The 14,647-nt window shown below is 38.5% G+C and overlaps 1 protein-coding gene across 1 annotated transcript in view; it reads right to left on the bottom strand.

Annotated features, from left to right (window-relative positions):
• Positions 1-14,647, bottom strand: part of KIF15 (kinesin family member 15) — a 95,082-nt gene that overhangs the window by 58,961 nt on the left and 21,474 nt on the right. Inside the window, exons 2-4 of the mRNA XM_006868835.1 lie at positions 11,454-11,496; positions 10,099-10,282; positions 5,626-5,702 (exon numbers count right to left, since the gene is read on the bottom strand). Coding sequence (XP_006868897.1) covers positions 5,626-5,702; positions 10,099-10,282; positions 11,454-11,496 — 304 coding nt within the window. The remainder of the gene's footprint in view (positions 1-5,625; positions 5,703-10,098; positions 10,283-11,453; positions 11,497-14,647) is intronic.

Genomic DNA, 14,647 nt, shown 5'->3' with positions numbered 1-14,647 from the left:
TCCTTGGTGAGATGGACTAGAACAAAGGGCACAGTGATAGACATGAACATGTGGTGATTGTGAGGATAACAGAGGATCAGGCAATGTTTCATTCAATGTACATGGACTTGCTATAAGTTGAAATGATTCAATGACAACTCTCTCTCTCTAAATTCCACAATTCTTTAACAAGTATAGATATGACTATTGGCCCAATTTTTACTTTTAAAAATAATCCCTAAATTCTGTCTTTAAAAGGTATTAAAATGTCTTCATTTAAAGATCCCCACCAACCAAATCTGGTAGCATAGTGGTTACGAATTGGGCTGCTAACCTGAAGGTCGGCAGTTCAAAACTACCAACGGTTCCATGGGAGAAATACGAGGCGCTCTGCTCCCATAAAGATTTACAGCCTCGGAAATCCTGTGAAGGGACTCTGTGAGTCGGAACCGACTCCACAGTACTTAACAACAATAACAACCAACCAACCCAAATCCTTATGCTGTAGGTTTGAGGGTTTTTGGCAATAGTGTCCTATCTTCTCCTTTCCCATGTAACATAGGATTCAGCATCCTACCTCAAAAACAAAAAAAAAGTTGTATTTCCTAAAGATGGACATCAATAACAAATGACTTTTGTTTAATTAATAACAAAAATTTAAGAATTTAGATTTAGTTATGTTAAATGCCCCCCAAAACAATAGGATATAGTTATTCAACTCTTTATCTTAGAAGTACGAAAACTAAAGTTCTTTAATAACTTAGAATGAGACTAGGTATTATTTATTGACTTCTTCACAAACAGTGATCCTATAAATTACTGTACATTTGAGAGTGAATGGGGACATTACTAAGAATTACCCTAGAATAAGGGATTGTCCTGGGTAAACCAGAAAACATGATCATCCATGCAGGAAATCAAGCATTCAGTTCTCTCCACATTTCTTGTTTCTACCAATTACTCTACAAATTATTCTACAGAGTAATTTTCATTAAGCCATTAATATTGTTGCTGTTATTGTTAAGTGCCATAGAGTAGGGTTCCGACACATAGTGACCTTGTATAGAGTTTCCAAGGAACAGCTGGTGAACTTGAACCTCTGGCCTCCTGGTTCAAGTGGACTTTGCAATCCAGCACATTAACCAACAGTGCCAACCAGGACTCCAAACCATTAATATATCTGCAGTTATTAAATACTACAATCAGTATGCCCATCGGGCCTTCAAAGAAACTAGTTTTGCAGATAGTCCTCATGGCTATTGTTGAATTCCTATTTTAACTGCACTCTACAAAACAGTCTGTGCAGAAAATTTTTTTTAACTTTCTTGAGTAAATATATGATTAGTCATTTGTTTCACTTTCAAAAAAAAGTTAAATGCTGCTTCACAACTGGTTATGTGCCATGGAGCCGGTTCCGACTCATAGTGACCCTATACAGGGTTTCCGAGGCTGTAAATCTTTACGGGAGCAGAAAGCCTCATCTTTCTCCAGCGGAACAGCTGGTAGTTTCAAACTACTAACCTTAATGTTGGCATTCTGATTAGTAAGCACTACGCTACCAGAGCTCCTACTCCTCCATAAAGATTACAGCCTAGGTACTTCCATGGGGCAGCTCTTCTTTGTTCAAGAGGGTTAATTTAAGTTGGATTTGACTCAGAACTAACTACTACCCTCTTGAAATAAGCATGAAAAACTAAGGCAAATTTTCACAGTAGAATGTATGCTCAAAAAGAACATTATGATACTTTTAATATCTTAATGTATTTAGTATTTTCTTTTATTTTGAGTCAATCATAGATGAAGCATTGTTGTTGTTGTTGTTAAGTGCCATCGAGTCGGGTCCGACCCATAGCGACCCTGTACATAGAGGTACATATAAAGAACATCAGCAGCTTAAAACAAATTCTATAATCCACTGCATCTTATTAGTAATTTCTAATTTTCAATAGAACTATAAAATCAATTGCTAAAAGTGTTTCAATGAATTATAATAAAAAATTATGTATCCTTGGTAAAATAAATTTTTAATGATCCTAAAATTCACTTTGGATAATTGCCAAGGCTGTCACAATGCATCTTGTTTTCTTTACATTTATTTTGTTGTTGTTGAGAACACACACAGCCAAACATACACCAATTCAACACTTCCTACATGGGCAATTCAGTGTCACTGACTACATTTTTCAAGTTGTGTACACATGCTTTCTTAATCTCCAGCTTATATTCCAACATTAAATCTATAGCAGTGTTTTGAAGCTGCTGAAGTATAGAAATTCAAGACCATCACTCACTTTTAAGTATACATGATTGTGACAATATAAAATTATAAAATGGTATAGACACTTTGGAAAACAATGTCGTTGTTAAGTGCTGTTGAGTCACTTCTGACTCATAGTGACCCTGAACAGAAGTTTCCAAGGAGTGGCTGGTGGATTTGAACCGACAACCTTGTGGTTCAAACGAACCTTGCAGTCCAGTGTATTATCTTGCAGCGCCACACCAGGACTTCAGTGAAAGACAATAGAGCAATTTATACATCTGAACAACTCGCAGGTAATATCTAAGTAATGTTAAAACTTATGATCATATGAAAATCAATATTATAATATTTGCAGCAGTTTTATTAATAATCATTAAAACCTGGAAGCAATCAAGATGTCCTTAAACTGTTCAGCAATAAAAAGGAATGAATTAGTGACAGATCTTAGTTCAACCTTAAATGGATTTTAGTTAAGTGAAAGAAGACCTCAAAGTCTAGATGATACTGTATGATGACATTTAGATGATACTCTTGAGCAGACCAAACAATATGAATGAAGAAATACCCTAATGTACCAGGGTTACCAAGGGCTAGTGAAAGGAAGAAGTGGTTGACTACAAAAGAGATGCACAGGGAACTTGCAAACTGAGAAGCTGTTCTACATGGAACTGAGGTGGTAGTTAAATGGAACTGTGTATTTGTTCAAGTCAACAGAACTGTACACCACAGCGTGAACTTTAAGTATGCAAACTAAATAAACAAAATATGTCAACAAGGATGCCAGGGTCACAGGATGACACGCATCCAACTGTTTTAGGGATATATGACACACTAAACTGAAGAGGAAGGGAAAAAAAGGAGCTGACCTAAGTAACTTTAGAAAAGGGCATTCTGACTGGAAATAGTAAGGATGAAAGCTAAAGGAACTGTATATAAATACTGTACTCTAGTTGGAAAATTTCTCACACAGATACAAGTTAACAATTCTAAAACTGTTTTACATGTATTCTGGGTTGAACAAGTAACTAAATGGATAGCAGAAAGTGAGAAGAGCCAGGATGCTCACTATCAGAGAGAAAAGTTAAATTCAAAAGAAAGGAAGGTTAGAATACATCCTCTCTATGGACCTTGCCTGGATTAGAGTGAGTCATCAGTATGAAGTCATATGTAGTATATATACATACATTACCTAGTTCTGTCCATTGAGAAAGCCTAGAGGCAATGAAGTAACAACAAAACACCAAATTCTCACATCTTGGCTTCCAGATACCATTCTCCAGTAAAAGAAACGAGGGTTAGTTGGAGAAAGGCTGTGGCAAGAAAAATATGAGCATCTTATAATCAGAAAATAAGGATGTGCCCATAAAACAAAAAGGATAAGATTATCGTAAGGACACAGGAACTAACCTGAAAGAGCTCCCAATGACCAAAGCTGAAACAATTTGAGTAGTATTGGATTACAAACCAAAGTATAAAATAAACAATGTGAGTTGATACTATGTAAATAGCTGAATAAATACATGAATTAACAGCCAAATCTTCCTTCCAGAACAATTCCAAGTAATTTATGTAGCTACTCTCCTCTCCAGAAAGTGACATTTAAACCCCTCTCCAGCATCTTGAAGTTGGCTTAGACTTTATGACCTGCTTCCTAAGAATAAAGCGTAGAAATAAAAAAAAATTGCTAATCCTCAAAAGCAGAGAAACCTACCAAACATCACCTTAACCAGCTCATGGGAGCACAGTGGGGTATGTGTTGGGCTAACCCAAAGGTCAGCAGTTCCAATCCACCAGCTGTTCCTTGGAAGAAAAAGAAGGTTTTCTGCTCCTGTAAAGATTTACAGCCTTGGAAACCCTATACAGGGTCGCTAAGAGTCAAAACTGACTTGATGGCACACCACCACCATCATTACTATGATGAGACAAAAAGGATTCTTACTTCACTTCAGTGGTATTCTTCCTCACAAGCCTCTAATCTAATCATGAGAAAATGGTGGGTTGGGGTACATGCTACAGGATACCTGGCTAGCATTCCTTGTGGCAGGTCAAGAAAAGGCAAAACTAAAAAACTGTCACGTACAAGAGACGGGAGAGATAAAACAAGTAAAAATACAATGTGGTTTCCTGGATTGGATTGTAGAACAGAAAGACAGTAGAAAAACTAAACTAGTTGTATATCATCGAGTCAGTTCCAACTTATAGAGACTCTGTATAGGATTTTTGAAGAACAATTAATTGGAGGGTTTGAACTGCTGACCTTGAAGTTACCAGTCCAGTGCTTATCCTACAGTGCCATACCAGGAAAAACTAGTAGAATCTTAAAAAAGTCCTAAATTTAGTTAATAATGATATACCAGTGTCAGCTTATCAGTTTTGACAAATGTATGTTATATAAGAAATTAATATTAAGGGACACTGGGAGAAAAGTATATTGGAATTCTTTGTACTACCTTTGAACTTCTCTAAAAACCTTAAGTTATTCCAAAATTAAAATTTTATTAATTTAAAACACCAATATGGGCAAATGAAGACTATATCTACATATACATTTACATACATGTATAGACACTCACAAGGAGCTCTGGTAGTGTATTGGTTACGAAACAGGCTGCAAACCTTAAGGTCAGTAGTTTGAAACTACCAGCTATTCCATGGAAGAAAGATGAGGCTTTCTGCTCCCGTAAAGATTTACAGCCTCGGAAACCCTATACAGGGTCACTATGAGTTGGTTCTGACTCCATGGCACATAACCATCACCACTATAGACATTCACGTACACAAACACATTATGAATGATTTAAATTACAAATTCAAATGTGGTGAAAACTTATTTCACGCATGTCTCTGTATTTTTTGATAAGCATTGTAGTAGGCAGATACTGATGTCCCAAATATTTCCACACCCTATCCCCCAAATCTGTGATTATGTTACCTAAAATGGCAAAAGAGTTTGCTGCTATGATTAATTTAAAAACCTTGAAAAGAGGATCCTGAAAATATCCAGGTGAGTCCAATCTAATCATATGAGTCTTTAAAAGCTGAGAAACATTTTCAGTTTATTCAGAAGAAATCACAGAGATGCAGGCTTGCTGACTTTGAAGATCAAAGAAGGGAATTATGAGCAGTAACGTGGGCACTCTCTAGAGGCTGGAGAAAGCAGGGAAACAGATTCTTTCCTAACATTTCCAGAAAGGAGTGCAGCCCTGCTAACACCTTGATTTTAGCCCAGTGAGACCCATGTTGAACTTCTGACCTACAAACAGTTAAGATCATATATTTGTGTTGTTTCAAGCCTCTAAATTTATAATCATTTGCTACAAATGCCACAAAAAATTAATCCAAGTATTTACTATTGCACTTTTGTATAAGAACAGCCAACAACTTACTATGCAAAGATGGTACCATTATAACCGCTCATGCATGATTCCACAATGCTTTTGGCCACAGTTGAGAACACAGACTCCTATAAATGTTAAGCATCAAACAAGTTAACTTTCATAAAAATGAGAACATTTTCCTAAATTACATTCTACAATACAACACAGAAAACTGAGTTTAGATTGTTAACATTTGTGTTTAAGTAACAGTAAAACTATATCCACTGTAGAAAATTGAACTCCTGGTGTGGCACGGTAGGAACAGCACTGGACTGTAAACCACAAGGTCGGCAGTTCAAACCCACCAGCAATTCCTCTGTAAAGGAAACCCAATACAGAGTTGCTATGAGTCAGAACTGACAAAAATAACAGAAAATAGGCTAAAACATCTAAGATGATTAAACTTTCGACATCATTATGTCCATTAATCTCCTATAGAGATAATTATAGATTTAAAGTTCACATCTAAACTTTATAGAGAATTTAATTTTCTTGATTATTAAATAATCAACATTTTAATTTTAATTTTCACATATAAATAGATGCAGCCTTATCAACCATGCAATACTCTTACCCTTTATAGGGTTGCTATGAGTTGGAACTAACTGGACAACATTTAACAACACCATATGTTCATTAAAGAAGCCATGAGTCCAATGTGACTAAGTGCCATCAAGTTGATTCCGACTCTTAGCAACCCTATGCACAAGAGACTGAAACAACGCCTGGTCCTGCACCATCCTCACACAATTGTTTTTACACCTGAGCCACTGCTGCTGCCACTTTGTCAATCCATGTCGTTTTCACTGATGTTCCACTTTACCAAGCCAAGATGTCCTTCTCCAGAGACTGGTCCCTCCTGACATGTCAGAAGTATGAAAGATGAAGTATCTCCATCCTTGCTTTTAAGGAGTATTCTGGCTACACTAGTTTCCATGACAGATTTGTTTGTTCTTCTGGAATTCCATGGTATTTTCAATATTCTTTGCCAACACCATAATTCAAATGCATTGATTCTTCTCTGGTCTTCTTTATTCACTGTCCAACTTTCACATGCATATGGAGTGACTGAAAATACCATGGCTTGGGTCAAGTGCACTTAATCTTCAAAGTGGCATCTTTGCTTCTAACACTTTAAAGATGGCTTTTGCAGATTTTCCTAATATAATTCATTTGCAAGACAAATCAAGTCATGTGATTTTCTGACTGTTACTTTCTTGTGTATTGACTGTGAATCCAAGCAAAATGAACTTCAATCTTTTGTTTATCACGATGTTATTTACTGGAAAAAGCACTGAACAAGATCATTTTGAACCTCAAGGTCTACAGTTTAAACTCACCAGCCACTCCTTGTAAATTCTGTACATGGTTGCTATGAATCGGAACCTACTCATTGGCACCTAACAACAATTTATGAGTCCAGTTGGGAGGATTTCTGGTTTCTTTACCTTGAGGTAAAATCCCTACCAAATGCTTCATCAGTAAATATTTCAAGTCATCTTTGCTTCCAGGAAGCAAGGCTGTGTTATCTACATATTGCAGGTTGTTAATAAATCTTCCTCCAATCCTGATGCCACATTCTTCTTCACATAATCCATCTTTTCAGATTATTTGCTCAGCATACATACTGGATAAGTATGGTGAAAGGAAACAACCCACTGCACACCTTTTTTGGATTTAAACATGCATTATCCCTTTGTTTTGTTTGAATGATTCTCTCTTGGTCTGTGTAGTCGTTACTCATGAACATAACAAAATATTATGGAATATCTGTTCTTGGCAATGTATAGTTAGTTATGATCCACACAGCCGAATGTTTTTGCATAGTCAATAATACACAAGTAAACATCTTTCTGGTGTTTTCTGTTTTTTAGCTAAGATCCATCTGATGTCAGCAATGATCTCACTAGTTCTATGTCTTCTGAATCCAGCTTGAATTTCTGGCAGCTCCCTGTCAATGTACTGCTGTAATTGTTTTTGAATTGTTGTCAGCAAAATTTTATTTGCATGTGATATGAATGATACTCTTTGATAATTTCCACATACCACTGCATCACCTTTCTTTGGATTGAGCACAATCTCTTCAAATCAGGTAGCTGTCTTCCAAATTTCTTGGCACAGATTAGTGAGCATCTCAAGTACTGCATCAGTTTGATAAAACATTTCACTTTTTATTCCATCAATTCCTGGAGCTTTGTTTTTTCCCAATACCTTCAGTGCTGCTTGGACTTCTTTCAACATCATCAATTTTTGGTCATATAGTACCTCTTGAAATGACTGATAATTGACCAATTATTTTGGGTACAGTGACTCTGTGGCTATTTAGATTCTGGAATGTGGCTTATCTAAATTAACATGTACTGTAAGCCTTTTTGTTTCCCCTAGAGTCTTGCTGTGGCACTGTAGGATAAGCACGGGACTGCTAAACTCACCAATCAATTCTCAGAAACCCTATATAGAGTCACTATGAGTCAGAACTGATACTAACGTACTTCTTAACAACACAAACAACTTAAAAAAAAAAGGTCCCTGAGTAACACAAGTGGGGTAGCACTGTGGTTATGATTCAGGCTGCTAACCTCAAGGTTGTTGTTGTTGTTGTTATGTGCCATCGAGTCGGTTCCGACCCATAGCGATCCTGTATAGGGTTTCCGAGGGTGTAAATCTTTACGGGAGTAGAAAGCCTCATCTTTCTCCCGCGGAGCAGCTGGTAGTTTCGAACCGCTGACCTTAAGGTTCGCAGCCCGATTCGTAACCACTACGCTACCAGAGCTCCTTAAAGCAGTTCGAAATTACTAGCCTTTCCATGAAAGAAAGATGAGGCTTTCTGCTCCCATGAAAATTTACAGCCTCGGAAACCCTGTGCAGGGTCACTATAAGTCAGAACCAACTCCAAGGTACTTAACAACAACAACAACTAACCAAAAGCCTGACAGTCTGAATTCACCCAGTGTGCTGCGGAAGAAAGGTCTGGTAATCCACTTCCACAAACCACTGAAAAGCCTATAAAGCACAGTTCTACTCTAACACACATGTGAATGCCATGAATCAGAGTTGACTCAACAGCAATGGGCTTATAAGTATAAAAGATTCTAATTGACTGAGTATAAAAAAGCACTTGGAAAAACTCATTAGTAATATATTTTATATTGATTATATGCTGAAATGATATTTTAATCATTATTTTTGTTGTTAGATGCCATTGAGTCGAGTTTTTCTATTATACATAAGAGTGTCATTCGTCAGAGCCAGCTTGATGTCAACTTTAACAACTAGAAAAAATAAATTCTATGTAGCTAACTTCATGTTCTTATTGGCCTGCACTGCCATAAATAAATAGAAAAACCATCCAAAGTTCTAAATATCTCAGTAAAACATCTATCTATGTGTGTATGTATGTATGTGTTGTTGTTACTAAATGTGATCAATTCAATTCCAACCCATGGTGACCCCTGTATAGGGTTTCCGATGAATGGCTAGTGAGTTTGAATCGCTGACCTTGAAGTTCAAACCAACTTTGCAGTCCAGTACATTAACCCACAGCACCACACCAGGAGTCCATATATATGTATATGTATACATATAGTTGTTGTTAAGTGCCAGCAAGTCAGTTCTGACTTATAGCAACCCTGTGTACAGTGTCTAAGGAGAACTGGTGAGCTTGACTGTTGACCTTAAAAACCGACTTTGCAGTCCAGCTCATTAACCTGCTGCGCCACACCAGGACACTCTCCCTCTCTCTCTGGCTTTATATATGTATATACGCATATGGATATAAAAGAACCATCTAAATTTATAATGCCCAGTACAGATCTACATTATTAAATATGTACAGCAAGCACATCTGAAGAACTGAATTCATTTAATTTTACTTAAACTTACATAGCTACATGTGATTAGAGGCCACCTAATACATGTGCTGTATTGGACAGCACAGTTATAGAACATTTCCATCACTGCAAAAATTTCTATTGGTTAGCACTGAAGTAGACTTTAACTAACTTGCCCTTATTTAGAAAAGCCATTATTGCCATCTGTTTTTGTCATCAAGGGCTGTCAAGTCAATTCCGACTCATAGCAATCCTGCAGAGAGTTTTCAAGGACTAACTAGTGAGCTTGAACTGCTAATCTTACAGTCCAGCACATTAACCCACAGCACCACACCAGGACTCCATTGACATCATAGTAACTCTAACTCCATTATTACCTTTGAACTAAGCAGTTAAACAGTACTTATCATCCTAGTAGCAGTGAAAATTACATCCTCAACCATTTCCATCACTGGACAAAAAGGGAAAGAAAAGCAAGTCTATGTCATTTTAGTACAAAATTTAAGGAAGACAAAAGAGAGCTACTTAATTAAATTAGATTTAAGATATTTTAAGGAAAAGTTGAACTTCCTTATCTGAGATCTACCAGAAATGAAATTCCTACAAATTACAAAGCTTGTTCCAAGGGAAAAGTTTCCAAAACTGTCATTACCTGAGTGACGTCCATGTCTGCAACATGATCAAATGTGAAGGTCTTCGGCTCAGGGTTGGAGTGCAGCCGGAGAGTGGTGGAGGAGAGCACAGATAAGCATAAGTTTTGCTCTCCTTCAGCTGACGCAGGACCCTCTGCAGGCGGACGCACTCGCACAAAAACTTTGATAGCATCACCTTCATTACTAAAGACAAAAAGATATAAAAGTTTGTTGGAAAGAAAACAACAAAAAGGATCCAAGACTTCTACCACCTACAATGTTTCCACACTGAGAGCTCCCCGACACAATCCAACATCTGCTCATTCACATTTTCCTATTTTGAAAGAGCTACACATGGTCCCATACCCTTTACTGATTTACTTCCCAATAGGCATCTTCACAACCTTTTATTTTTATTGTTGGGTAAAAAGGAGCTCATTTCAGAAGCTCTAAGCACGGTTGTGGTTGTTGTTGTTGTTGTTGTTGTTAAGTGCCATTGAGTCGGGTCCGACCCATAGCGACCCTGTACAGGGTTTCCGAGGGTGTAAATCTTTACAGGAGCAGAAAGCCTCATCTTTCTCCCACAGAACAGCTGGTAGTTTCGAACCGCTGACCTTAAGGTTCGCAGCCCGATTTGTAACCACTACGCTACCAGAGCTCCTTTTAGTCTCTCAAATTTTTCTTAGTAGTAAGAAAAAAGGCAGAAAGAATAGGCTTTCTACTCACATAAAAGATTTGTTGTTGTTATGTGCCATGGAGTCGGTTCCAACTCTTGGCGACCCTGTACAGGGTTTCCGAGGCTATGAATCTTTACAGGAGCAGAAAGCCTCATCTTTCTCCCGCAGAACAGCTGGTAGTCTAGAACCTTGCGGTTCACAGACCAATTCGTAACCACTACAGCCTTGGAAACCCTATACAGGGTCACTTTCAGTCGGAACCAATTCAGTGGCACACAACCACCACCACCACCACCACCACCACCACCACCACCAGGAACAATAGGTTACCAACTCCATCTTTCACCCTGGCAGTGAGAAGGCAGAGGAAGTAAACATTTCTCCCAGATTTCCAGCTATGACAAGATAAAGTTTTATTTAGAAACACACACCCCTTACTACACTATATTATTATTTTAGGAATACATCCCTAATTCTTTAGGAAGGAGTCCTGGTGGCTCAGTGGCTAAGCACTCAGCAGAAAGGTTAGCAACTTGAATCTGCCCAGTGGTTTCATGGGAGAAAGACCTGGTGATCTGCTCCCAAAAATATTATCGCCTAAAAACTCTTCTTTGTCATAGAGGTGCTGTGAGTCGAAAACAACTCAACAGCAACAAAAACAATTCTTTGATGGCTCATCCATAAATCTTTTTCCTTACCTTTGTTGGGTAGACTGAGTATTTGTCATATTGCGTAATTCGGCTAGAAAATAAAACAAGAAATCGTTAATTGTGTTTTAAGTTTCATTATAAAAACTCCACTCTAGTGCCTGCTCCTCAGTTGCTGATACCTCTCCTCTATCTTCCGTCTCCACCATTCCCTGACATCTTAACAGTGGAGGATTCCAGGGCTCAGCCCTCCATCCTCTCTTCTATCCACACCCACTCTGTTCCTGACAGCATTGTCTCAAGGTTTTAAATGCTACCTGTGACACTGTAGGATAAGCACAGGACTGCTAACCACAAGGTTGGCATTTCAAACCCACTAGCCACTCCTTGGAAACCCGATTCAGGGTTGCTATGAGTTAAAATCAGCTCAACGGGAACAAACAAGATGGTGGAGAGGGTGGAAGTACAGTGAAGAGCTCCGTCAACAACAACACCAGACCAAGAAGGCTGAGAGGATGTTTCCAGAACTCTGAACCATATATAAAGGAATATTTAGAAGGTTGGAAGGCTTACTGCTAGGGGAATTTATAGCAGAAGCAGGAAGTCCATTGCTTTCTAATTCAAGACGTTCAGCTGGTCACGGAGCCGCCATCTTGGGCGAGACCAAGCGGGGAAAGGATCAGAGCAGCAACGGACGCCTGACAGAACCACAAAGATAAAGGTGTGGACATTCTTTTTTTGGTATCTGTCCATTTGTATCTCGCTGCCTGAGCTAGTAGACACCCCAGCCCCAGCCCCGAAGGGTTCTACTACGCATGCGCAGAAATCTCCTCAAAATTTAAAGAGATAGTGTTAGGCCCCCTAGTGGCCAAATCCAGTAGGAGACCCAAAAAAGATTATCAAGACTCAAATTCCATGCAATAGCAAGAGGTTTATTTGCCAACGCGCTGGGGTCCACCTTCACAGACTTCTAAAACAGGAGACAAAGGCGACCCCCCTTTACAGTACAAGCCAGTTTTTATAAGGTTTTAGGGGCATAATTGTGCAGTACCATAGATACAGTTTCTGATTGGTTAACAATTAGCAAAGTATGAGATGTTATAGTTTAATTGGTCAGTACTGGTGGTCTTTGTTCTTAGGCTAGGGCAAAGGAAAACATCTGGCCTTGGGTCCTGTCTATTTCTTATCTAGTTCTCGCTGTTACTAGGGGTGAAAGGATATTCTAAGGCAACATGAGCTGATTTAGCACATTCCTGGAACAGGAGGACGTGTTCAGGCTAATGTACAGAATGGAGATTGACCTTGTCTCTGGAGGGAACTAAAAACTGAGGCCTTGTCTATTTAAAATGCTTTTCTGAGCCTGACTAGAGTTTAGTCAAGCAGTCTCTAGGTAAGTAAAATCAGTTAGGTCCTTACAACAGTTTCCACTTAAAACCAAACTGGCCACAGCTGGCCCTAAACTGTTTATACCTAGAAAAAAAGGCCTGAATGGGGATTGAGGGGTGAAACAGACAGAATGAAAAGGAAAAAGGCCAAAAATTTAGCCATGAGTTCAGGCACAACGACCAACAGTGGCAACTTGAAATTTCTCAGGAAGAATAGTGAAAAGGAAAGCCCATATCCTGATCACATCTAGCTGAAGGCAATCAGAAAGCATAAAAAATAACAAAATACATACCCATCTAAGTATTAAGGCCACAGATAACTCCTGAATAGTCCCAAAAAACAGAAGCAGATGACCATTATCAGCACATGTCCAGAAATGAGATAAAATGACTGTGGCAATGAGCTGGAAGTAGACCTACATTCCATACTGGAAGATGGGCAGGCTTTGGAAATGCCAGAGAAGGAATTCAGAAAAAATAATTGCAATATGTATCAAAACACTATACAATGGAGTTGAAAAAAATTAGGAAAAAGTCAGGAAAGCACTACAGGAACACTCAAACAAGACAGAAACAACATTGAAAACAATTCAAAACCTACAGAAAGCAGTCCAAACAATTAATAATAGATTATCAGAAATGGGCACTACACTGAAAGGGGAAAGGAGTAGAACTGAAGAGATAGAAGCCAGAGCTAGTAAGCTGGAAGATAAATGTCTCAACACTACTAAGATACAAGAGCAAATACAAAAGAGGATTTAAAAAATCTGAAGGTCTAAGATTCATGTTGGACAACATGAAGAGGAATAACTTCAGAATTATCGACATTCTGGAACAGGAAGAATCACACAAGTCCAGAGGAGATAGTTGAAGAGCTTCTGGAAGAAAATTTTCCTAACATCCTGAAAAGTGAAAAGATAAGCATTCAAGAAGCTCAACGAACCTCAGGAAGGCTAGACTCTAAAAGACAATCACCAATACATATGAAAATCAAGCTCTCCAAAATCAAAGTTACAGACAGAATCCTGAAAGCAGCTAGGGAAAAAAGAATTGTAACACACAAAGGCAAGCAAATCAGATTAAGCTCAGATCTCTCAACAGAAACTATGCAGGCAAGAAGGTAATGGGGAGACATATATAAAACCCTGAAAGAAGAAAAAACTGCCACCCAAGAATCCTCTACCCAGCATAGCTGACAATCAAATACGATGGCATAATCAAAACATTCCAGGATAAACAGAAGCTAAGGGATTTTGCCAAAGCCAACCCTACTCTGAAAAACATCCTAAAGGAAGTTCTGTGGACTAAGAACCAACAAGAACAGACAACAACTAGAGAATAACATACATAGCAGCATCACCCTGAACTCAATTGGCAATTGGAAGAGTCAAGAACAGAATAAAATGATAAGAACAGAGGATCTGGGAGGTCAGTTTATGATCATAACAATGTGAAAGAAGGTAAACACAGAGGAATAGAGATCCAGGTGGTGAGCAGCTCAGGTAGATTACAGGATAAAATAGACTGTCTTAAATGGAGGCTAGAATTAATGGAATTAACAATGGAGTTGGGTAGGGGGGTTTAGTTTGGGTGTTGAGGAAGGCAATACAAGAAGCGGGAGGAGGTGGAAGAACAAGATAGATAAAGGAACACTGAGACAGGTCTGCATGGGCTAAGTGAGATAGAGGTAAATAGTGATACATGCTCAACCTTGGAACAACAGGGCTCTGGGATACAGGGATCTAGGGATAGCTTCAAGAGGGGGAAATAATACTAAAATGCTTCACTGACTTATGAATATGTTTACCTTGCCTTGTTGTTATTGTTGTTGTTAAGTGCCATCGAGTCGGTTCCGACCCA

The sequence above is a fragment of the Chrysochloris asiatica genome, unplaced genomic scaffold, assembly GCF_000296735.1.
Source record: "Chrysochloris asiatica unplaced genomic scaffold, ChrAsi1.0 scaffold00124, whole genome shotgun sequence".
Lineage (NCBI taxonomy): Eukaryota > Metazoa > Chordata > Mammalia > Afrosoricida > Chrysochloridae > Chrysochloris > Chrysochloris asiatica.
This window is presented reverse-complemented; position numbering and strand designations above follow the sequence as displayed.